Source organism: Gobius niger (assembly GCF_951799975.1).
Source record: "Gobius niger genome assembly, chromosome: 6".
Lineage (NCBI taxonomy): Eukaryota > Metazoa > Chordata > Actinopteri > Gobiiformes > Gobiidae > Gobius > Gobius niger.
The window spans coordinates 32,498,150-32,523,698 of record NC_136857.1 but is presented as its reverse complement, the minus strand read 5'-3'; the positions used below and the strand labels follow the sequence as shown (position 1 = coordinate 32,523,698).

The 25,549-nt window shown below is 42.9% G+C and overlaps 1 protein-coding gene across 3 annotated transcripts in view; it reads left to right on the top strand.

The window, feature by feature from the left end:
* Positions 1-21,079, top strand: part of LOC306964100 (myelin transcription factor 1-like) — a 42,389-nt gene extending 21,310 nt beyond the window's left edge. Inside the window, exons 14-24 of one of the 3 annotated variants that reach the window (XM_079557995.1) lie at positions 2,856-3,004; positions 7,138-7,200; positions 9,428-9,496; positions 9,591-9,653; positions 10,721-10,804; positions 14,672-14,893; positions 17,071-17,162; positions 17,242-17,345; positions 17,430-17,573; positions 20,388-20,504; positions 20,740-21,079. In XM_079557995.1, coding sequence (XP_079414121.1) covers positions 2,856-3,004; positions 7,138-7,200; positions 9,428-9,496; positions 9,591-9,653; positions 10,721-10,804; positions 14,672-14,893; positions 17,071-17,162; positions 17,242-17,345; positions 17,430-17,573; positions 20,388-20,504; positions 20,740-20,763 — 1,131 coding nt within the window. In that variant the 3' untranslated portion in view covers positions 20,764-21,079. Of the gene's footprint in view, positions 1-2,855; positions 3,005-7,137; positions 7,201-9,427; positions 9,497-9,590; positions 9,654-10,720; positions 10,805-14,671; positions 14,894-17,070; positions 17,163-17,241; positions 17,346-17,429; positions 17,574-20,387; positions 20,673-20,739 lie in introns of those variants that run through there. The other 2 variants (XM_079557994.1, XM_079557993.1) reach the window with 2 other exon arrangements.
* The last annotated feature ends 4,470 nt before the right edge of the window (positions 21,080-25,549 follow it).

Below are 25,549 nucleotides of genomic sequence, written 5' to 3'. Positions count from 1 at the left end.
CCATCCAACTTTGCTTTATAAAGTATTGAATTTTATATTTGCACACAATGAGATTTGGAAAAGAATATGAAAAGACAAACTTGTATTAAAATGTTTGAGTGATTTATTCACATTCCACAGGGAGCAGAAAAGTCAAGTGTATTTGCAAATACATTTGAGCAGACAAGAGTTTCTCAGGAATGTTACATCTCTTTCTCACAGACAAAGGGGCGCGGGGCGAGACAACGTTCATCATCCCAGCACTTGTTAGCTGCAGAAAAGGAAAGTGATCAGCATTGTCATTTACATTTAGTCCAATTAAAGCAGCCCCACCCCTGATACAAACCAGAAAAGTTTATGACGGCACACTGCTGAGGCCCATGGTAATTGTTGGGTTCTCCATCACACCAGCCTGTAAACGTCACAGGTTTACTGTTGATCCACAGCCAGACCCCGTCCTGAAAGCAAAATCACAACATGATACAAAAATGTAAACATTTGGATCACAGAATATAATTCAGTTTAAAACATACTTGTTGTGCATCTGAGAAGCCAATCCACGCATCTCTTCCCTTTGCAACCTCGTTCACAAACTGTCCCTCTTGCTGGTTATGAATCGTAGCAAGGTTTCCACCCAAGGACACACAGCGTTGCTGATGGAGAAAGAAAATGTTTAACACATTTTGTAGAAGAAAGTGACTCCACATTGTGTTCACTTACCTGAGCTTCAGCCCAAGTGATAGCACTTTGGATAAATCGAAAACTGCGGCCATTAAATGTTTGCCAATTATTAACTGAAATCAGACACAAAAAAACTCTGGTTTATTTTAAGCAGTAAAAAAAAAGAACCAACATGTTCCCCACTATCATCAAGGACTTAATTTGAACAAAAAAAGTCAGGGAAATGCAGTTCAGTGGGATTGGTTTAAGTTTTCAAACAGGTCAAAGGAGAAATTTCAAGTCTGAATGTTGAGTTTCTAATGATGTTTGATGGAACTCACCTCCTCCATCAGCTTGAGTCTGATTTCCATGGTCTGGACCCGGTGTAGCTGCACAGTTTGACAGAAAAGTGAACATAAATGTAATCATGTGTTATACAGAATCACAAATACCAAAGAACTTACTGGTTTTGGCCCATGCGCCGCACAGGAGGAGAGAGAAAACCAGCAGCTCCATGATGCAGATACTCTTAGGTGTTTAGAAACAGTGCAGACAAACTGACGACCACAGGAAACTTCACACCATCTGCAATGAGCCTTTATGTATTTGACCCACCTGCCTTTGATCAGCTCCACCTGCTGCACCAGGTGGAGCTGATTAATGCACAATTTAACCTCTTAACCTCCACCTGAACCGAGCACATTTTCTCCAGTTTGGCATTACCCAAATCTACAATCTTAAAAAAAAGAAAGAAACAAAAATAGCGACAGAAACAAGACGAGGATGAAAACACAACAGAAAAGCGTCAAAAGAGCAACAAAAATGAGAAGAAAAAAAAAAAACATGAAAAAAGTGGCACAAAAAGATCCGTTTTGTATGTCTTAGCTTTCAAATGAGGCATTACACTGGCATTTAGGCTGTAAGTTCCAGTCCAGAAGCTTTTAGATTTGGGCAAAGCCGTGCTGGAGAAAATGCACTCGGTTAAAGTGGGTGATAAGAGGTTAAAGGAAAAAATAAAACATGCTTTACATTAGATTCAGCTTTAGTTTCAATCTGCAGTGCCTGAGCAGACTGTGATACAATATCAAAAGCCATATTTAAAACCATATTTACATCCCAAAGTCACTCATGCTTAACTCATTTACAACCAGTCAGTCTGACACCATTATTCAACACAATCATGTAAATGATTGACTGTTATGAGAATGGAAAATGTTGCATTTCAATAACAGCTCGTCTGTAGCATAGTATGGATTTCAGATCATAGTAAATTGATAGTTTTTTGTTAAAGTGTACATTTGTTTAGGATTTTATTGGACAAATAAGCATAAAACTGTGATCACAATCACATCAACAATAAAAAGATGCTTTATTTTCCACCCTCACTGTCCTCCATTGAGTTTTGTACAGGTGAACTCAATTAAATTTTCTCACAAAGGGCCAAGAGTGAGAGCACCATAAGTCATTACAGCGTCTGGTTAGCTGGAATAACAAAAAGAAAAGAAAAAGGCACCACTAAAATATAAGTTATAAACAACCAGCCCCTGAAAGTTTGCCAGAAGATTGTCGTTTAGTCGAAACCAGAAACCGTCCTAGAAACAAAATTATCCGTGACTGTTAGGGCGCGACTGTGTGCGCTCGAATCATTTCAACTTCGCTGAACGAGGAGGGATGGCAAGACGATGAGGCCCTATTCGACGTACGGAAGCTTGTAGTTTGTTTACGGATAATCCTTGTGGAATCCTGCATATAGGAAATGCTAATGTTATGATTTTCTTTCCAAATATCAAGACAGGCTCTCGTTACTTACTGTGGGTAGGGCTGGGTACCCTTAAATTTTTTCTATCCGGTGCTTCAACGATACAATAACGATACCTGAACTCTACGTTTTTCAATACCTATACTAAAATATTTGTCATTGAAAACCTTAAAACAGAACATTTTTTGTATTTATTTTTTTACATTTTTAACATTTATTTGAGCTGCAACAACCAAGTCAATGCTGTCCCTGGACCAACAGGCATCAACTTGGTCTCTAAAGATAGAAAAATATATTTGGTACTTGCTTTTTATATCTTTCGTTTTTCGAAGGGAAGAGTTACTATTTTTTCATAAGTCAGAGTATTGATGCCTAAAAAGATGTAAATTGACATATTTTAAATAACTGCGGAACTGACTATGACCTGCCTCTGAATGTGATTTTTTTTTTTTTCCAGGACGAGTATGTGGTGCGGTCCTACAGCTCGTCTGACTTGGACGAGGATGACCAGGATGTGCTGGAGGACAGGCGGTATCCAGGAGAGGTGACCAGCTCCTGCTTCAAACTCAAGCTGCAGAGCAAGGACAGTCGCAAGGAGTCTCTGGCGTAAGTGTCTGTAAATGAGACAACATCTGAACCATGCTGCAATTGGAACGATTGCTGTGATTATTTAGGAGAGTTGATTCCAACGTTTTCAAGTTATGTCATGAAATAGTTACCGGTTACAAGGTCTGCTTACAGGTTCACACTTGGCCTAGATTATGTTCATCCGGGGTAGTAACACCATTAGCCAAAGGGGGGCAGTGTGTCAATGTTGGATCAAAACGTGGAATTGGACCTTTAAGTTTAGTGCAGCAACTGGCGAGATCAATCGAACATCTGTGACAAAAATGTTATTTGGAGCTTTTTGGAGCTGTGGACCAATGAGATTTCATGAAAATGAAGTTTGAGCCGTTGCCCCTCTGTGGCTCTCTGCACGGCCGTGGTCGACTCAGCATTAGGGTTGTCAAAAAAATATATTCCTCAATACTAAATCGATGCTAAAAGTGGTATTGAAGCTAAGGAGAAGACAGAAGGTATCGCTACCTGCTTAAATGAATATCTCATATCTCATTTAAGCAGGTAGCGATACCTTCTGTCTTCTCCTCAGGGCTGTGCAAAGCGTGGCCCCTCCTCCCAAAGCACAGAAAGAAACCTATGCTACGTGCTACCATGCTATGCTCAGAAGTTACGTATGTAACTGTGGTTCTATGAATCCCGGATGACCAGCGCCGCTTTAATCACTGATTGATCATTCTTGAGCATGTGTAGGTCGAGAAATGAATTACAACAAAGTCATTGTGACCTGCAGTGACCTATGTGTATCTATAAAATCACGTGACACCGGAAACACAGTCCCACAAACTTATCGCGCAACACGAGGGGATTCCGAGGGACAGAGCGCCCTGGTGGTCATCCAGGATTTATAGAACCATAGTTACATACGTAAATACCATTCAATTTCATCCCGTCTGACCGCCAGAGGGTGGTGCCTTAAGCAGTGAATGACTAATGTCGACAAGGTCACAAGGAAGCCACAGAGTCAAAGACTCACCTCACTCGAGAGTGGTGTTGAGAGAGAACGCCCTCTAACGGACATGGAGTGACCACGTTCACCCTGTAGAACCGGGCGAAGGTGTTCGAAGACATTCATGAAGCGGCCGCACAAACAGTCTCCAGTGGAACACCAGCCCAGGAGGTGGAGACGCCCCTGGTGGAATGGCACCTCACACCTGTAGGCTGACCACACATAAGCCTCAGCGATAACATCGACGATCCAGTGTGACAAACACTGGTCCCACACAAGGTCCCGCGAAATACACAAACAGTAGTACCTTTCTACTCAAAGCACTTCATATCAAGGAACCACTCACCCATTCACACTCTCATTCATACACCAGTGTACTCAGACACTAGAGGGTGGGTGAAGTGTCTTGCACAAGGACACAACGACAGTGTGCACCTGCGGGAATCGAACCGCCATCAAAAGACGACGCACTCTCTGCCGCCAGTTGTAAGGGCCGACGGGAGTTGTAGAGGGCACTTTGGGAACAAAAGATGGATTAGGCCAGAGAGTAGCCCCCAAACCATCCGGGTTCCACCGGCAGCAGGATTCCTCGTCAGAAAAGGCCTGCAATTCCCCCACGTGCTTGGAAGAGACCATCGCCAAGAGGAATGCTGTCTTCCTGGACAACCACTTAAAGCTGACCTCTGCCAATGGCTCAAAAGGCAGAGACCGTAGGTTCTTGAGCACCACAGCCAGGTCCCACGAACACACCACGTGGCGTCCTGGGGGATGTAGTCTCCAGGCGCCCTTCAAAAACAAGGAGACCGTTTTCTCCGCCAGAGAGAACCAGAGCAGGCAATGGGTCGTATCTCTCAAAATGAAGAGATCCACCTCCGCCCTGCTGAAAGACCTTCAAATCAGGTCCACCCCCTCTGGACAACGCATCCGTACACACAACTTCTCGCCAAGCCGGACAAGGCCCCAGTCAGACGCCGTGCTCGAGCCAAAATCGTTCCCTCCACGGAGCCACAGCCCCCCGACACTGACACGACACTAGCAACACCACACACCGGTGTGCAAGCCGCGACAGATCTAAACACTGATCGGTCACCCATATTTGCAGGGGTGCAGACGGAGCAGTCCCAAGGGAACCACGCTGGAAATCTCCTCTAGCTTGATACAGGAGCCGAAGGTGTTTGATAAGAGGCATGACATCCTCGAGATGCCGATAGGAGGGTCCAGCGGTCATGGAGACCGTGTTGAAAGCAACTCCCAGAAAAACCGTGGCCTGGGTCAGAACCAAGTTACTCTTGGGGAGATTCACCCTGAGCCCCAACCACCATACGTGCTGGAGGACAGTCTCCATGTCCCGAATAGCCTGTGCGCCCGACGATGCACAGCCAGTCGTCTATGTAGGGCAGTATCTTCAAACCCTGAGCCTGTAATGGTGCCAAGGCCGCTGCCTCAAACCACCTGAACACAAGGGGGGACAGTGAGAGACCGAAGGGAGAACCCTGAATTGATAATGGTGTATTTGAAACGTGAAGCGCAGAAACCTCCAATGAGGAGGAGTGATCGGGATGTGAAAATACACCTTCAGATCTGGTGAACCATACGGCCATCAATATAGCACGAAGCACCTCCATGGTGCGTAACATGTGGAACGGCAACACCTTTAAAAACATGTTGAGGCTTCTCAAGTCCAACTCGGGAAGCAGGTCCCCAGTCTTTTTTGGGACCAGAAAGTATCGCAAATTTAAAAAAAAAAAACTGGATCCTGCCATTGTCCAGCAAGGTCACAATTTCCAGGTGTAATGCCTGAGCTTTGTCACAAGTGACTTTATTGTTTCTCGACCTACACATGCTCAAGAATGACCATTAGGTGCTTGAAGAACCGCGGTCTGAAGGGCTGAAATAGAACTTAAATTAGAGTTAAAGGTACTCACTTAAACCCTGAAGTACTCACTTATACTCTGATCTTACACTTGTCAAAGTGTATGATCTGATTACTGCTGCTGAACCAGGTTGAAAGGAGCGGGCGTTTTTATAGAAACTGTAGAATTAGCGAGTGTGGCTAACGTTAGCTTAGCGGCGTCCATTGTTTTACATGTATCAGTTTGGAGCTGGCGGTTGTGGGAAAAGTGAAATACCTAGGTCACATCATCAGGAGTGATTGCTCTGATGATGATGACATTCAGAGGCAGTACTGTAAATTGTATGCACACAGTGGCGGTTCTGGCCTGTTTGGTGCCCTGGGCGAACAATCTTTCCGGCGCTGCTCACTCAAAATGCAAAAGTATGACAATTTTTTGTCATACATCAATTGTCATATTTACTTCCCTGTCCACACAAAGCCTACCTAAAGGCACTATATATACTTTTTGTCTAGTGTTGGTCCTCCTTTAGTATATTGCAAACGTCTGCATTTGTGGGGGGAAAAAACCCTGTCTAGGTATAAAGCATTTATATCCATTTCAAATGTACAGGCACAAAGGAGGAACAGTGAACAGGCTAACGGGCCGTTAGTGATTTTGTTATTCCTACTTTTCACAGCCTGACCAGAGCTCTTATATGGACTATAATAGTGATATTCTCTGTTTCTGTTGTTGTCTTTTCTATCAGCGTAGTATTTACTCTCACAGACAAATAATAAGTCAGAAAAACGTAACATGCTACAACACCTGCAGTGACGCTTATGGCCTCTAGGGGCATGAGTTACTTAGTTCTGCTTTAAGCCGTTTTTTCTGAATGAATGCACTGTTCTGCTCCTAAATGTGACAGCTGTGACTGTTACTGTTCATGAAGGCAGAACAGGTCGTGTTTAATCTGATGGTCATGAGCCAAAGCCAGTCTGTAAGTAGTTTATATTATAGGTGAAATCGTAACCATTTGACTATGAATATCGCAGCTGAAAATGCAAAACGGCTAATTAGAGAGATAATGTCTCAGGAACATGGTAAATATGAATGAACTAATATATTGTTGAGCGTTCTGCAATGTAGATAACACAGGACAGAAGGAAAGAGACAAGAGTTTCCTATAGCAAATATAATGTACGTATATTTAAAAAAGGGATTTTTATTCATCTTTTGGCCATGGTATTAAAATCGGTATCGTGAAATCAAGTTTGAAATTTTATCATCGTGACAACATTACACGCGCCTCATTTTGTGCTATTGTATTTGTTTGACAGATGTCCCACTCCAGGCTGCGATGGAAGCGGACACATCACAGGGAACTACGCCTCACATCGGAGGTAACTTGTTTGCTGCATACGTTCACTCTAAATGATTTGGTTATGTTTGTGTAAGATTTTGACCAGATCTGTTTTCTGCTGTGTTCTGGCTGAAAGTACTGTATAACCATTAACCTACTCTGACTGCTGTGTCTCTAAGGAACAATCTTTTTCATTTCTATTGACATTTTCATTTCCTTTGTCTTTTAAACATTGACTTCAACACATTCAATCATGCTCTTGCGTAAATAGGACAAGATGAGATAATCCTTTATTGATCTCACAATGGAGAAATTCACTATAGAGACAGTGATTTACAGACAGTGCCTCATAGGTAGTGCACTTTCTTGGTTAAGGAAAAGATTTGATCTACTTAATATTTCCATATGGACATGCCATTCCTCATTTAAAAGCTAAGAACCTCCACAATTCAATCTCAGAGCTGAAACTAGAGGATAACGGGGCTTTTCCACACACTTGAAGTTGCCCTCTTCCTTTTCTATATACTACTGAAGCCAAGTCTGGGACATCGCAGCCCACTGATCCAAACCCTCATTGATAATAATCTACTCTATATTTTACAGCTAAAATTACATGAACAAAACATCTAAAGTGACTGTGGCTAAAAACTGATAGAAAGTGGTATATTTTAGCAAGTCAATGTACATTTCCTTTCAAAATTATTATTATTTTTTTCTATGTACCTGCTCCAATAAAGCGAGCAGGGAATATTAAACCGCTGCCGATAAGCACTAACAAAAAAAGGGAAAGCCAAACACAGCTGCAGTACAATTAGCAAAAAGTCAGACCGAAGAGGGCACGAACAAACTCAAATCCAAACTGTAAACGGCAACTGGAAAACACTCAGCGGGTACACACCACGCGGCGACAGCAGTCCACGCAGCCCGGGGGGGGGGGGGCGAGACGTGCTCGCAAGCCCCCACACCACAGGCCAAGGGGCCGATTGCAGAAAACCGGGGAAACAAAATTACATGAAAAAAGCATCTACAATGACTGTGGCTCAAAACTGATTGAAAGTGGAACATTTTAGCAAGTCAGGGTTCATTTCCTTTCAAAATGAGTGGTTTATTTTTCTATGTACCGGTTTTGTAGACCAGCCTTGGGCCCCCCCTCCCTGTGGTGCCTCTGAGGCCCCAGACCCCACTTTGGGAACCACTGTCCTATTGCAATAAATCGTTAATAACCATCAGGAAAACCTATTGTGACAATGCAGGTTGTCCCTATTGTTGTTGATGAAGTCTCGGGTGAATTTAGGAGTAAAAGGTCCCATTTTGTTGCTGAAGCAGGATGTTAGCCTGATGTTCAGGAACAATGTCAAGTCACAGCGCCCCCTAGTGTGTCTGTAAAAGACAATAAAGACGAGCGTCAGCCTCAGTCCTGCGACCTTGTGATTACAAAGGCGTGTGCTGTACTCGCTGAGCACGTCGCTGCGTCTTTTTAAAGGACTGTGGGTTCACTTACTTTTTCCTCCCTGTCCGCCCATGTTAACATGTCATGGACATTAAAAATATGATAACATGTAATTGTTTGGGTGGTGTTAGTTTAAGCAGACACTGTTTATTCATTCTTATGAGTTTGATGAAGATCACAGACCACATTTTATGACAGAAATGTGAGAAATTCCAAAGCGTTCACATACTTTTCCCTCCCACTGTATGATCATTAGTCCTCACATGCACGAGGTGTTTTCCCGACTTAAAAACATGTGGAGAATCAGGCGCAGTTTCCCGACACTGCCTTCGTAAGTACGGATTGTAAGAAGTTTCCGATACTAGAGGCTGCACTGGCTCGAAGTAGGACTTTTTCAGTCTTTGCCCGTCACATGACACCAGCCGCCGCATTGTGCCTTCTCACTAATGCAAACAAATGTCCGGATCCAAAGGAAACCGGCGCTGACAGCTCAAGCACCGTGGCTTCTTTACTCACAGCTGTCAAACAATTGTCTGAAACCATCCATACATTTGGTAATACGGCTTAGCCACAACATGTTGCGCTTTCCGTCTCATTTGACCCAAAACAATGTCAGGGAGGAATTTTTAAATCACCCCAAAATGTGTGGAATTTTCAATCAACCAGTCCCAGCTTTGGAGCAGATATTGACAAGCTTAAGGCACTGAGGAGGAGATGCGCTTTATGTCTCAAACTCATACCCGCCACAGCAGCAGGCCGGTCACTAACCTCTCTCTCCTCCTCACTCCTCTCCTGCTCTCTCCTCTCTTCCTTCCAGTCTGTCGGGCTGCCCTCTGGCTGATAAATCTCTGCGGACGCTCATGGCGGCCCACACGGCCGAGCTCAAGTATGTCTGCTCTCTTCTGTGTTTCTGTGATCTAACCCTCACGCCCCTCTGTTCTAAAGGGACAGCCTCAGTAACTGTGTGTGTGTGTGTGCAGGTGTCCCACGCCCGGCTGCGACGGCTCAGGACACATCACAGGGAACTACGCGTCCCATCGCAGGTACAGGCCGCCGGCTCTTCTCAGGCTGGACACCTTTCACTTTGATTCCGTTCTTCAACAGTAAAGCAGTCCCTCCTGGATTCGGCTACAGCAATATATTGTACTTGTCTTTGCATCTTACAGCAGTTTGAACCAAAGAGACTCTGGGGAAAAAGAAAAGACTTAAAATAGGCCTTGTTGTAAAGGCATTATACCAAAAAAAAATATATTTTCCAGACTTGGAACAATTTTTTGTCCTTGACTAATTTACATTTGTGGGAAAAACAAACTGCATTCATTTCCTTAACTCATAGGCTGGTTTTCTAGCATTTTGGCGAAAGTGACCCTGAAAAGTGACCCTGCAAGTTGTGAAATGTGTATAAACCCGTCCCAGTGAAGAATTAGGAGGCGACAAATATGTTGGGAAAGTTAGAAATGAGTTTGAGTGAGTGCCTTCCTCTTTTATTAAGTTTGTAATAAAAAAAAAATTGCAAGGAAGATGCAGGGTTAAGGAATAGTTGCAATGCCGTTGTTAAGTACATTTTTATTGATTGATTTATTTCACTGGGACAGTAGGTTTATACAGTGCACCATGAGCATTAATAGGTCCTGAATGAACAGAGGGACTGACTTAGCTTACAGCACTGGTTCCTGTGACCCTGGCCAGCTAAGCCACTCCTCCTTTCTCGTTCTATAACCGACGCGTCTGGGACCCAGCTCGCGGCCATTCAAGTTTTCGTCAAGATCACAGATGCAAATTTGTAACACGTACATGCGTACAGCTTCTCTCCGCTGTAATTGAAAGAGTGTGGTTGTTCGCTCTGGGGATTTGTCAGAAGATGGCGCTGTTTCTCAATCTTCAGTGTATTTCCTATTGTTCAGGTTTTCCTTATCTTTGCACTCGGCTAAGCTGCTGTGTTGGACGGTGCATGTGTTTCTCTGATTGGTCAATCCGGCCCCAAACTACATGTCTTTGTATAGAATAGGAGAAGTGTGTAGCCTGGCTGGACAGGCTGTGGGGGAGTGGCATGTGCGAACTTCTCTACTGAAAATGTCTAAGGGCCGATTTTTTCCTCTTTGTGTAACAGCCTGTCTGGGTGTCCGCGAGCCAAGAAAGGAGGGATCAAACCCATCCCGACCCGAGACGAGAAAGAGGACTCCGAGCTCATAAGGTCAGCTCCAAAAAACTTTTACAAATCCTATTGAGAACATTTGTCCAGTTTGCATTGGGTCTCCGGCACATGCTCATGGACACACCACTGTATTATACTCAAAAACTGACCAATAAATCCTGAATAAATCAGCCCTGTGCCCCTCATACAGCGCCCCCTGTTGTCACGTTTAGAAGCGCCATGCACAGGATTATAGACGAGACATTTTTCAATGTTTGGTCAAATTTATTGGTCAAAAGTATCGTTAGTGCATATTTATTTATTTGACAGGGACACTGTACATTAACCTCTTAACTCCCGCCTGAACCGAAAGGATCTTTTTCCTCACGTCAACAGATTTTTTTTCCATAATTTTTTTTGTTGGGTATTCAACTCATTTTTGTATCTTTTTTGTCATTTTTTTGTCACATTTTGGTCATTTTTTTTTAAATTTTTTGTCACATCTTGGTCATTTTTTCTTCCATTTTTTTTTAAATCAGTTTATTGTCATTTTTTTGTCCAATTTTTATCAATTTTTTGTCATATTTTTGTCATTTTTTCGTCCATTTTTTGTTAATTTCTTGTGAAATTTTTTCCACTTTTCCATAAATTTTTCGTCACTTTTTTGTCAATGTTTTCTCACTTTTTTGTCACATTTCCATCATTGTTTTCGCCTCAGTTTTGTATTTTCACAGCTTTTTTCCAGAAGCTTTTGGACTGGGGTAAAGCCAAACTGAAGAAAATGTGCTCGGTTCAGGTGGGAGTTAAGGGGTTGATCAACATTTCTGTAAATGTACCGGAATTATCCAAAAGGCTACTCTTCATCCGTAGTCCCTGGACAGATGTAAATAGTCTCCCTAAGATTCAAGGTCAGTGCAATAAAATACCAAGTAGGACACAGTCACTGCACTATGCAGGTGAATACAAATACACAACAGTGCAAACAATAAAAGGGTCATAGGATACATATACAGGCCGGGGTTAATGACTGCATGACTGTTGTGTAATGAACCTGTTTTTTTCAAACAGTATGTGGACAGTTCTCTGTTTGCTGGGATGGAGTTCCAGTCTTTTTTTCATAAGAATTGGAGTGAGTGCTACTGGACGGTAGTCGTTAAAGCAGGAGGGGGGTGACTTCTTCGATGGTCGTTGCTTTGAGGCATGTTGGGACCACAGCTGCTGCAGAGATGTGTTTAAAATGTCTGTGAAGACTTCAGTGAGTTCATCAGCACAACCTTTCAGCACACGACCTGGTGTGTTGTCTGGACCCGGTGCTTTGTTGATCCTGCTCAGAGATCCTCTCACACTCTCTGGAGATAGTTTCTTTCTTCTCTGATGGAGAAAATCTTGACTTTTGTGCCAGGGTTCTGTTGAGTGCCTCGAAGCGAGCGAAGAATTCATTCAGAGTGTTCAACAGAGCAGTGTCACTGTCACAGGTTTGTCAAGGTTTATAGTAGTGATGGGCTAGCCTAGATGAGCCGAGGTATCGACACACGGATCAGGCACAGAAAGCAACACCTCGGCCGAGTTGTATCACAAGCGTATCATTTTAAGAAAAGTCACGTGACCAACACTTTCACTGTGGCATTTTGTATCATGTAGTGTCGTACGCAACGAGCAGCAGGGGGCGCCAGCTGAACGACAGCAACACCATGGCTCATTTGGTCACTTATGCACCAGGCGCTGGTCCCGCGGGTGCTGCTGTGCTCGAGCGCCCGCCCCAGGCCGCCCAAAACCTTAGCCGTGAGGCAAATCTGCCCTGATTACAAAATGATTCAGTAGATATTGTGAGAGGCGTCTCTTTCACGTCCATATTGAAGTGCGACGCTAAAACATAGGGCAGTACTTGGTAAAGTTTTCATACTGTTCCCGTAGCTCTGTGAGCAGGGGTCGTGAGTTCGAGTCAGATGATGGTCTATGATGGTATAGTCGTTTCTGCTGTCTCTGAAGTGATCTGTTATCTTTTTGGAGTACTGCTTGGCTTTTTTGATGCTGTGGGACAGGTTGGCCCTAGCTGTCAGCAGTTTCTTCTTGTCACCACTTGAAGGCAGCATCCCGGCCTCTCATGAGCCTGAGGACTTCACTTGTAAATCCAAGGTTTCTGGTTGGACCTGATAATGATGGTCTTAGAGTCTATAACAGCCTCAGTGCACTTGGTGACGTAGGCAGTGACAGACTCTGTATACTCCAGGAGATCATAATAATAATAATGCCTTATTATGCGCTTTACAAGCCTGTATTACCAAGTTTCTCAAAGCGCTACACTGTCGTCATTATTCATTCACTTCCTACTCTGTGGTGGTAAGCTACTGTTGTAGCCACAGCTGCCCTGGGGTAGACTGCCGGAAGCCAGGCAACTAGTCGGTGCCATCAGCCCCTCCGACCACCACCACTCACTCACACACCACATTCACCGCAGGCTTCCTGGTGTTACCAAACGGTTTCCCTTCCAAGCATCGACCAGGCCCTTCCCTGCTTAGCTTTCCAGATCTGACGGGATTGAGCAGAGCAAAGGCGGTATTGTTGATCAGTGATATTGTTGTGAGTGGCAGAATCCTTGAACATATCCCACTCCGTTGTGTGGAAGCAGTCCTTGAGTTCCTCTAAAGAGTCTTTACTCCACACTTGAGTCAGTTTCCGAACTGGTTTAGTGACTTTAACCAGTGGCCTGTATGCCGGCAGTAACAGAAGAGTTATGTGGGGAGGGGGAGAGCCTTGTATGCTCCTTTTCTGGTTCCGCTTTTTAGGTCTGTGTGGTTGAAATCCCCAGCTAAGATGAGAAAGGCCTCTGGGCGGGCTGTCTGCTGGCCACTGACACTCCGGAACAGTTCATTCAGTGCCTCTTTCTGTTTTTCATGTTGGAGGTGGGCGGGATGTTCACAGCCACAAGCAGTACTGGGCGGGTAGAAAGGCCGATACTCTATTTCCACATGTTGTCGTTGTTACCATTTTAAGGAAGATTGTCATCTGATTTTGATTTGTTTACTTTCGAGTGTTTTTTAACCAAGGTGACTTTTTAATTTCTACAAATTGATTTATGTCCTAAAAAGAACTAATGAGTCATGTTTTGAAATGAAATATTTATTATGGTGGAATCATGCAAACAGTAAAACATTGTTTGTGTATACATTGAGTACTGGGTAGTAAAGGTTAATCATGGCGATGTCCACTTAACAATCTTTACTGTTGTCTTGCTCTCACTCTGCTGTCACATACAGTCACGCAGGAGTGTTGCTCATCAGTCGACTCTCTAAACATAGAACCTGAACTGAACATAACCTTTAAACATGTACATGAAGTACAAAGCCATTATACTGACACCAGCACCTACTGGGCACAGATTGTGTCCCGCCAGTCGTGCAATACGAGCGGCGCCACATGTCAGCAGCAGCTCTGACCTACCGGACACTGAAAACACGGACGTAAACAATAACAGCGACCACTCGTATACTTTCAATACTTATTTTTATCACACGTGCCTTTGTGTACAGTAACAGTTACACAGCACTTTGTTCCCTTTTGTGTTAATTCACTTTTCAATCTTCACACTTCAATAAATGTCATTTGGTTTATAAACTTTGAACTCATGACATTTTAAGGTTAACATGTTACTTATCATAATTACTTACTGTCCCAGCCCTACTGTTTTATGTCCATAATATCTGATGAACGCACGTCGTACTTTTAAACTCTTAATATTTGAATTTGTCAGTAAGTCAGTGTGATGCCTGCTATGTGGGACTGCTGAGCTCTAGGAGGTTATTATTGATGTGTGTCACGAAAAGAAATGTGCAATATACAGTAGTTTTAAAAGACCTTTCTCCAAAGAGGTCAAAAGTAAACCTATGTGTCAGTATTATGCTGCTGACCCAGTGCTGCCCCCTGCAGGTGTCCCGTCCCCGGCTGTGACAGCATGGGCCACATCAGTGGGAAGTACGCCACTCACCGCAGTGCGTACGGCTGTCCTCTGGCGGCGCGGCGGCAGAAGGAGGGCCTGTTGAACGGGATGCCCTTCTCCTGGAAGGCCTTCAAGTCCGAGGGCCCCACCTGCCCCACACCGGGCTGCGACGGCTCGGGACACGCCAACGGCAGCTTCCTCACTCACCGCAGGTACCACAGACTGGCATTCAGCACAGTGCTCCTACAACTGTGGTGATATTTACAACAAAGTGCCATTGTAGAGACTCACAGAGTTTATTCACTTGAGGCTGCAAACCAGATTAATTGTGCTATAATTAATAATAAGACTAGTGATCGCTCATCCTTATCTTATTGGGAAACTAACTCTAACTCAAGTTTTATCACAAGGAGAGAACTCCACACAGCAAAAGTACAATGTACATTAGATCAGTGATTCTCAACTGGTGCATCGGGACCCAAAAGTGGGTTGCGGAACCTTTTCCTGTAGGTTTCCATCTGAAACTGCGTGGAAACACTACCAGAGTCTGTTAAAATTAATATTATTGTGTTGTTTTGATTATAATTTTAGTCTTAAAGGCATATTGATGTGGAAAATACAATATTTTAAACCAAATATGTAAACTAGATTACATTTTGATTTGGGTTGTGGAGTGTCCTTGTATAATTGTGGGGCCAGAAGCTATACATGCTTTTCAGTCATGTGACCTTTGTTGTTCTGGTGCCCATTTTGAATACCAAAGTGGAACTGTGCAGTACTACAAATGTAGCAATATCTCTACTCAGGATGAAAATAAAGTGGCATTTTTATGAACTCATAATCATTGTTCAAGAAGAAAAAAGTAAAAACACGGCCCCAGAGACACATGTTTATGTGAAGAAACCAGTGAGTCAGTGTTTAAGATGTTAGCATGCTACCGGTTAGCATTTAGCTTCAACAGCTCAGCTCTGACCTCTCCAAGAGAAAGCCCTGAACCACAAACATCTAGCCTTGGATCCAACATGTGACAGAGGTCAGAGGTTTGATGTGTTCATTTATTCTGAGGGGTGAAGCAGATCTTTAGTAAATCCTTCTGTAGCTCGACAGACAGAGCTGCTACATATGTCACATTTGCTGCTTAAATCACATAAACACGTGTTTTTACTCTAATCTTCTTGAGCAGTGATTACGAGTTCATAAAAATGCCACTGTCAATCAGTTGTCTTTCATTTTCATCCTGAGATATTGTTACATGTTGTATTACTTCATAATTCTACTTCGGTATTCAAAATGGCCGCCAGAACTATGTGCGAACTCATTGGAAGCGCATGTATAATACTTCAGAACCCCTTATGGATCGAATAAAGTATTTAATTGAATTGAGCCACTGCATTAGATCATTTCTGATGATAATTACTACTAACAATCAAAATGACTCTTTTAGACTACCAAAATACACAGCTGCACACACACTCTGTCAGATACTGACAGAAGCAGAGCTGCCAGTCTCACTGGTCCTCTCCAGCCACCGGTCACTTTCACACACACACATCCATGATCAAACACACAACAACAGTGTTCCTGGATCAAATCTGGGATCAGTCCATGGGCGAGTGAAGCTCCATTGAAACATGTGACCTCCACTTTTTTGTTTCTGTTCAAATGCAAAACCTTTGGATAAAACTGTGAAAAAATATCAAACAAGACTAAATGAATAAAAATAAGAATGAATAAGGATATAATCATTTGATATAATCATTTGAATTTAACAAGAAAATACACAACAATGATGCATTAAAGGTGCATTATGGAACTTTTGATGGAAAAATTTGAAATCATATCAGTAGCCTCTATATAGCTAAAGGATCAATTGTTTTTAGGGTTTCTGGTCGGTTTCTGGATGGACTGTATGTGTAACCATGGAGATGGTTTTGTCAGCATAGAAATAAAAAGGAGAAGCAGCGTTTGATCCGTATGCGGGCAGTTAGCAAGCATTGGCCATCATCATCACAAATAAGGAACGATCCAGTTTTCAGCTGTCGTCAACCCATCGAATGTACAAACCTTTGGAGATACTTTACTATTTACTTTAGATACAAAATAGCGTCTAAAGTGTCCTCTGAGCCTCACTTTCTGCTTTTTGTGTCTCGGATACACATCCACTAAACATCATCTTGTAAGATGTTAATGATAAAGAAACTACATAAATGATATTAATGAAATGAAACAAAACAAACCTCACCATACGTTAGCATTGCACCTGGCTTCCCTATTTATTTGTATGGGGATGAGAGGGTACATTGTGTAGACCTTTGACAGCTAAACAGTAGACTAAAGATAATCAAAAAAGGCCTGAGCAGTTTGAACCTGTTGTCCCTCTGTGTGTCAGTCTGTCCGGCTGCCCCAGAGCGTCGGTCAACAAGAAGAGAGCCAGGCTGGGGGGAGACGACTTCATGACGGCCAAGTTCAGAGCGAGTGACGGTGAGGAACCAGCGCCGATGAGCAAAAGTGCGCCTCGCGGGTAATGACGTTCACTCATATTCCGCTTGGTTTGATCTAGTGCTGGACAACGACGAGGACATCAAGCAGCTGAACAAGGAGATCACGGAGCTCAGCGAGTCCAACTCTGAGATGGAGGCAGACATGGTCAACCTGCACACTCAGGTAACACTGCTGCCACTCGTGCTGCATGGCTGCGACGATAGCAAACGGTAGCAGTGATGGATTGAATACTGTGATGTGCTGTAGATCTCTTCGATGGAGATCAGCCTGAAGAACATGGAGGAGGAGAACCAGCAGATCGAGGAGAAGAACGAGGCCTTGTTCGTGGAGCTGTCAGGCCTGAGCCGGGCGCTCATCCACAGCCTGTCCAACATCAGGCTGCCCTCTCTGGTGAGTTATCAAAATGTGTTTGGGAAGCCCAGAGTGGAACAGCACTAAAAAGCACTAGTACCTAGCATTTAAAGGTTTCATTATCAAAGGTGCATTATCTGACATTTCTAGATCTCACAGACCCTCTTTTAGTCGGAGCCAAGACTGTGATAGTGCTGAGAAGTTAAATAGTTTATCTTTCACAAACGCTACGTTTACAATGTAGTCCTATGGTGGTAAAACAAATATACTTTATTTAGTAGCTTCCTCTTGAATTTTTTGTAAGAAAAAAAATCATTTCAGAGCTTTTTACCATGTTACCATCCTCACAAAAATATACCTGCAGTTTTGTTTTGAGCCCCTAGCACATCTCTGAGTAATCTTTGAATCTCTCCCGGTGGCAGCTCCTCCTGACCCTTACGTATCCAGGAAATACTTCCTTCACCCCACGATCTAATGCTAAGCTCAATCCACTCATCGCCAAGTAGCCATAGCTTCACTGACTGTGTGAAAATCAGGAAGTACAAGGACAAGGCAGGACATCTGGTGATCATCCTACTGCAGCCTTGAAGACACTGGCCGGCCAGTGGCTAATTTCCATCCGCAGTCCCATGGTGCCTCCTGAGAATATTTAAAGTGAAGGGTGCTGCTGATTGTAGGAACACTATACGGAACACCCCCTGTGGGAAAAAAGAACCGGATCAGATCAACACTGAGCACACACTGCAGTAGAGCAGGGGGTACTTAGAATTATTTCAGACAGTGGCAGCTGGTGATGTAAACTTTTGGTGCAATAAATGCACACATGTTGGTACATTTTTCAGATTTACAGTTACTGCTGCTTGTCAGACTAAAAAGAAGCATTTAACCACATATCAGCAAATAATCACAGAACCAACGACACAAACAGCTCTCCTTCAGACTCAGAGTATCAGACGTGTGGCTACAGACACAAGGCAAACGTTTTCTCTAAACGGCAGTCAAACTGCTATATAACGTCATATTAAACAGCAGACTATTAAGTAACAATGCATTTACCCTAAGCACAATGATGAGAACATAAACGAGCCATTTATGCCCTGATAAAAGTTAACAGTGCTGTACACAGGCACAATCGCGGAGTAAACAGTAAACCACTCACCCAGTAGCATGGAGTCTCTGTTTAGTCTCTGTCTCCAGCAAAAAGTCCCATTGTAAAGAGTCGAATGAAATGAAAAGAATATCTGTATAATTCACCGGTCTTTGCGAGTGTCCCATAGTGTTTTGAGGAGCCGTCCCTGATTTCAGATCTAAAATGGTGAAATTAAATGGTATTTCAATTGTATTAATTAACAGTTAACGGTTTGAATTTCACCGTGTTTTTGCTTTCTTTTAAAAATTATTCAACCTGAAAAGACTCACAGAAACAAAGCGGAATTAGAAGAGTTTTATTGGACATGAATCATGTTTGGCGCTCAGACCCCGATAGAAGACCATGAAACAACGGTCTGAAATATATGATGAATGAATGTTAGAGAGTCTTCTCTCTGGAGTCTGGACACTGGTGGTGGGACAGGATGAGGTCTGAGGCGGCCAGTGGACAACGAGCCTCGATGAGCACAGAAACTAGAGGTGAGGCCAGGCGGAGGAGGGGCGCAGCACAGCTGAAAACAACCGAGCCAGTGAATGAGGGGCTTAACCCTTTAAGCTGTGTGTTTTATTATTTTAGTAATTGGATCTTGGTATTTGATGCACATTTGAGCCCAACCCACACTGAGTCTCTGTGATTTGATTGGCTTCAGAGTTACACTGTAGGTCAGACACCGTGAATCACAGTAACATGACACTTGAGAAGGGAAGAAGGAAGTCATGGAGATTTTGCTTTTGAACATTACACTGCTGGATGTAAGAATTAAAAGTTGAAATTCAAGTATTCCCTCGTAACTATTATGAAAATCCCGTATTTATTCTTCTAAAGCAGAAGCTCCATGACTTCCTTCTTCACTTCTCAGTCTGTGACTGAAGAGTTATGAACAAAGAGCTCACTGTATTTAGAGTCCTGTTGCTGTCACTCATGGTGTCTGACCTAAAGTCTAACTAAAAACCAACTGACTTTACTGATTTTATACTCACTACTGCCTCCTCAGGTCTTACTGTAGTCTCTATATCAGGGATCTCCAACCAGCAGCTCACCAGGCCTTTCTAGGTAGCTCGCCAAAGACTTTCTACATAACTATACACATGATAACTCAACTTTTAGATGCATTTGCTGTTTGTTCTGAACATGCTGAACACAATCCGTGAACAGTTGGGTCAATATTGTAAAGTATAAGCTCTAAATTCAAAGTCATTTTCTTTGAAATACTATCTTGGCTACTAATTCTCCAGGGTGTAGTCCACCTAAGTCGCATTTCACAAGTGGTTTTGAAGCATAAGTAGCTCTCCAACGTTCTGGTTGTGTAAAAGTAGCTCGTCGGGTAAAAAAGGTTGGAGACCCCTGCTCTATATTAAGCTCGTGCATGACGGCACTTCGGACCCGAAGTAACACCTTTCTGAGTGACAGTGCAGGATTTTAGAGGCAGTTGTGGTGAACAGGTCTGAGCTCATTCTACACATTAGGACATGGCTGGAACATGTAGGGGGAGGAAAATACTTAATTTAACATTTTTAAACTCTGTATAGTACCTTTAAGCTTCATACACAACTAAATACAAATATTTTTTTTCAAAAATAATTGGCCGCACCTTCGAGTTAAGGGGTATTTAGAGTAGAAACAAAAGACTCTAGGGGAACACCAAACAGAAAAAGGTTGGGAACCCCTGCAGTAGAATCATTACGCCGCTGTCTTTTGTGCAGGAGCCCCTGTCTGAGGAGAACTTCGACCGCTATGTGGATACTCTCACCGACATGTTCACCAATAGAGACTGCTACCAGAACCCGGAGAACCGTGCCCTTCTGGAGTCCATCAACCAGGCAGTCAAGGGCATCGCTGTGTGACACTCTGGAACCCCCCCCCCCCCAACACAATCACCCCTGCCCTGATCCACCCCGAGAACTGCCCCTGCTGGAGTCCATCAACCAGGCAGTCAAGGGCATCGCTGTGTGACACTCTGGAACCCCCCCCCCCCCCCCCCCCCCCCCCCCCCAACACAATCACCCCTGCCCTGATCCACCCCAAGAACTGCCCCTGCTGGAGTCCATCAACCAGGCAGTCAAGGGCATCGCTGTGTGACACTCTGGAACCCCCCCCCCCCCCCCCCAACACAATCACCCCTGCCCTGATCCACCCCAAGAACTGCCCCTGCTGGAGTCCATCAACCAGGCAGTCAAGGGCATCACTGTGTGGCACTCTGGAACTCCCGCCCCCCCCAACACAATCACCCCTGCCCTGATCCACCCCGAGAACTGCCCCTGCTGGAGTCCATCAACCAGGCAGTAAATCGGCCCTGGCTTTTCTGTGATCACTCCGTCACCCTCCTTCGTCACTCCTACCTCACTCCTGTCTTTCTTTCCCCCGGTCACTCCCCTGCCCCACCTCCCTCCCTCATGTCCCCCCCCGCGGTCCCTCTTTTGTCCCTCACTTTTCTTTAACTTCTCTCTCTGTACCCCCTTTTCGGCACTTCCTCAGATTTTTAGACCCACTCCATGTGTTTTTGAACTTGATTGCTGTTTGCATGTTCATTTAGAATGTGTGTGTAGACGCATTTCCACTGGGGGAGAAAGTGCCCCATGCAGGGCGCCAAGCTGGACTCCCGCCCATGGAATATTTTAGGTAAAGTTGATAGAAAAGACGGATAAGGGTCTCTAAACGAAATTTAAAAAGAAAAAAAAAAACTGAGCACAATAGGTACAGACGGCTTCTCTGGAATGGCCCATAAACGGACACGTACAAGGCTGGGAAAAGAACGACTATTCACCTATTATTCCAAAACTACTTTAACAAATGCTACATTAGGAACATATTTTCTACTAAATACAGTTTTAGAGATATGGAGAGGAGCAAAGTGGTTCAACAGCCCATAAATACATAAGTAACGGAGAAAGCTTACCATAATATTACAATACTAACGTTAGCTTCATGCTACATGCTAACGCTATCTTAGAGTGCCGTTTTTTTGCCTCTGGTGGACAATCTGCTGTCTCAAAACGTTCAATGGGACCCTGTTATGACTTTATTTGTGTGTCGTAAATATGCCCATATTAATCCGACAGAAAACGGCACAAAAGAGTGAAAAATAAGGATTCCTCGCTAGGCCACGGCCCCGAGTAGGACGAGTTGCCGTCTGTATCTATGTGCTAAGTACGTTTCCGGTGTGGCAGTAGTAGGCTATGGCTTTGATAATCAGCAAAAACAAATGAAAGTCATGTTATATTAGCCTATAACCAGAGGTGAGTAGAGTTGACAAAATGTTTATTCAAGTAAGAGTAATGTTACTTTTACATTAATGTTGTTCAAGTACAAATAAAAGGCGGCCACCCAAGTAAAAGAAGTATACAAGTACTGAGCGTAAAAGTCTGATTTATGCCTAAGTAGTGACGCAGTCCAACTGACTAAACGAAAATATATAAAGTCTCTCTAATATGTCATAAAGCAGAGCAAAGAGTTACTTCAGTTTGTCCTAAAGAGAACTGGTTGTATGGAGGACCAAAACTGCCAAAATTAAAAAAAAAACTTACTTATAATTACAAATGGTGAAATAAACATTTTTAATGATCAAGACATTTTGGGTTAAGCTAAATAAATAATAAATATAAAGTAAATGTCATCTATTGAGTTGTACGGAGTCACTGTAGCGCACTACTGCCCCCTCTGGTTATTGAAGCGTGCTGTTTTGGAAGTGGGACGTGCGCTGTGGAAATGCGCCTGTGTATCTGTTTGGAAGGGGCTGCTCCCACCTGTTCAAACTGTGACTAGTTTTCGCCAATAGTTTGTAGACTCATTACTTGTTATTATTGTGTATAATGTTGAATTATGATCCTATTTATTTATGTATTTATTTATTTGTTGTTTACATATTTATTATCCACAGTAAATTATTATGGCAACAACATTTTAACGTGTTTGAAACTTGCTGAACAAACGAGAGGATCACCTTCTCTGCACTACGCCGAACAAAGAGGACATACTGTATTTTCAGATACCAACTAGGAGTTCTTTTGTATAAGTTATTTATTGAAATGCTGGGATCTTTTTTATGTGCAAATATTTTCTAACTTTTTTGAAATAATTTTCTAAAACAGGCTATTTATTTCTTATTTATTTTCCTTTATCTCTTTTGAGAACACTGCAATATGAAATGAAGCTTTTATTTGTCAGGAACAAAGTGCTCGTGTGTTGAATTTTCTATGACGTGTTATTTATGGCTGTGAGTCTAATGTTAATAAAGCGTGTGGCGGCGGCTGAAGCCCCGCCTCTGAGCGAACCTGTGCTCGTGTCGTCATTCGCCCGCCACAACAAGTGAGTGATACAAACACATGTAAGCGATGGTGGTCAAAATACTTCAGTTTTCAGCTTTCAGTTTCATGCAGCTGAAATCTGGAGCAGTCTTCATCAGGCCTCAACTCTGACAATGTTCCAATCCAGGCTGAAAACAGTTCTTATTGCCCGTGCATATGACTGAAAGTATTTGATCGGCTCTCTTTTACTGTCATTGATTAATTTTATGTTGATGTTTTATTGATTAGACCCGAGCGCCTCCTCTCAAACATTCATTATGCTCTTCTTGTCGTGCACGTCCCGTATATAAGGCAAAACTAACTAATTGTACAGAGCCCACAAAAGTCAATGGGCGACTGAGAGCCCTGTGCCCGTCAGTGACCCAGGACCACGAGGTAGGGGCGGACTGGTCATATGTCCATTCTGGAAGAGCACAGAAGGGCCACTTGCTCTAGAGCCACCGGTCCCGCCTCAACCGAGCTTTACCCAAATCTAAAAGCTAAAAAGAAAAGCATCAAAATAGCGAGAAAAAGAGGATGAAAACATGAGAAAAACACAGAAAAAAAACCTACAAAAACGTGAGAAAAACACAACAAAAAATGATAGAAAAAATAATTACAAAAAATAATTACAAAAAATAATAACAAAAATATGACAAAAATGTGGCGACGTGACGAAAAGTTCCCATCACTTTTGTAGGTCTTAGCTTTCAAATGAGGCGTTACATTGTTGATCTCCAGTCGAGAAGCTTTTAGATTTGGGTAAAGCCCAGTTTAAAAAAACATGAATCTAAAAGGAATTCCGTGGAGTATGGTGTACCACAAGGTTCAATTTTGGGACCATTATTATTTATTATTTATATTAATGATTTTGCTTCTGTTTCTACGACCACCTTTCCCGTTCTTTTTGCTGATGATGCCAGTCAAAAAAATAATAAATATGTATTTGTGGAAGTGCACAATTACGCTAATTTGGGCCAGGCTAGTCAGAGTCCAGGGCTGTTTTTCAGTCCCAGTCCGCCCCTGGGAATGCGCGAGCACTTTCCGAATATATATAGTTCATGGTACCTGCGTAAACCGGAACATTGCTTTGGGCAGAGCGGTCGGCGAAGGCCGATAATCGCTGCTATGCGGTTATATTTTTATCTGTTTTCTTGTAATTTTCTGCAACTGAGAAGCACTTTGAACTGCCTTGTGCATGAACTGTCTACAAATAAACTTGCCTTGCCACTGACAGGAAGTGACATAGACTGATAACTATTCTAAACTGTTGCCATGCCAACCATGTTACGTCAACATGCTAACAACCCATACAGCCACTAGGTCACTGAAAGGTCAAATAACAATAATATCAACTTTGTATTCACCTTATTCCGGAGGTTCCCGTGGGCGCCGCCATGAATTGTGCCCACCCCTTTGGCAGTGGCAAAAGTGGGCGGGGCGGAATAAGGTGAATAAAAAGTTGCAAAGTGCATCTTTAAATTGCTGATTCACTGAAATAAAAGGATACTTACAGCAGACGTTATCCTTCTAAATAAGTCAGATTTATACTGGCAGAAAGTCAAACCTAATGCTTCATAATGCAATTTTTATAAATCAGCGCAAGTTTCATTTCTTAAGAAAAAAACAGAGGAAAGAGTCCGAGACCCACCATTACCCTGGGATGAGCCGCGGCCCAAATAAAAACATTTGTTATTCAGCGTATAAGATATTGTATTTTTTTTATGAAGCAGCAGATTTGCCTTCAAGACTTAAATTATCATCAAAACAACCATTCATTTTAACTCCGGTCGTGTTTATGCAGTTTCAGATGGAAAATATAATATAATATAATATATATAATAAATATGTATATATATATATATATAAAGCTTTAATGCCCCACGAAACCCTGCATTAACAACTGCGCCATCTGCTGTTTGTAGAGTGTGCACTTTTAAGGCGTTACAATGAATAAAACACATGGCCAACTCTTTTGACTTTGAAGCCTTTATAGAAATGTAGTGGAGTAGAAAGTAATATACATGTCTTTCAAATGTAACGGAGTAAAAGTACCTTGTTTTGAACAAAAATACTACTCAAGTACAGATCTTCAAAAACTCAAGTACAGTACATAAATACTTCGTTATTAAGGTGTGTAAGACTTTTGTGACTTAGTAACCATGACATAGCCCATCAAAAAAAAGTATATGAAAGAACATCACTTTATTTGGTTCTCGAGACACTGCACACATTCCAGAAAACATAGGAATGGAGGGAAATGTTCAATTCAAATGGAAAAAAACGGTAAAATTTCAGCCAAAACTGCTGCTGTGAGTCCAGCAATATTGTTCTTTCTCAGGAATTTTAGACTTAATGCCTGCTGGAATACATTGAATTTAATGATTATTTAAAAATGCTTTTTAATGCCCTGCGGAAAACCTGCTTAAGCTGCCACTAACTGTCTGAGTGACTGGAGCCCGGCCACAGAACGTCCCACAGAGTCAGAGAAGGGAAAGATAGTTTACTTTGCACACAGGACTTACCGAGGACAAGTCTGTTCACAAAAGCTTCTAAATAATCACTCCAAGAAATCCAACGGC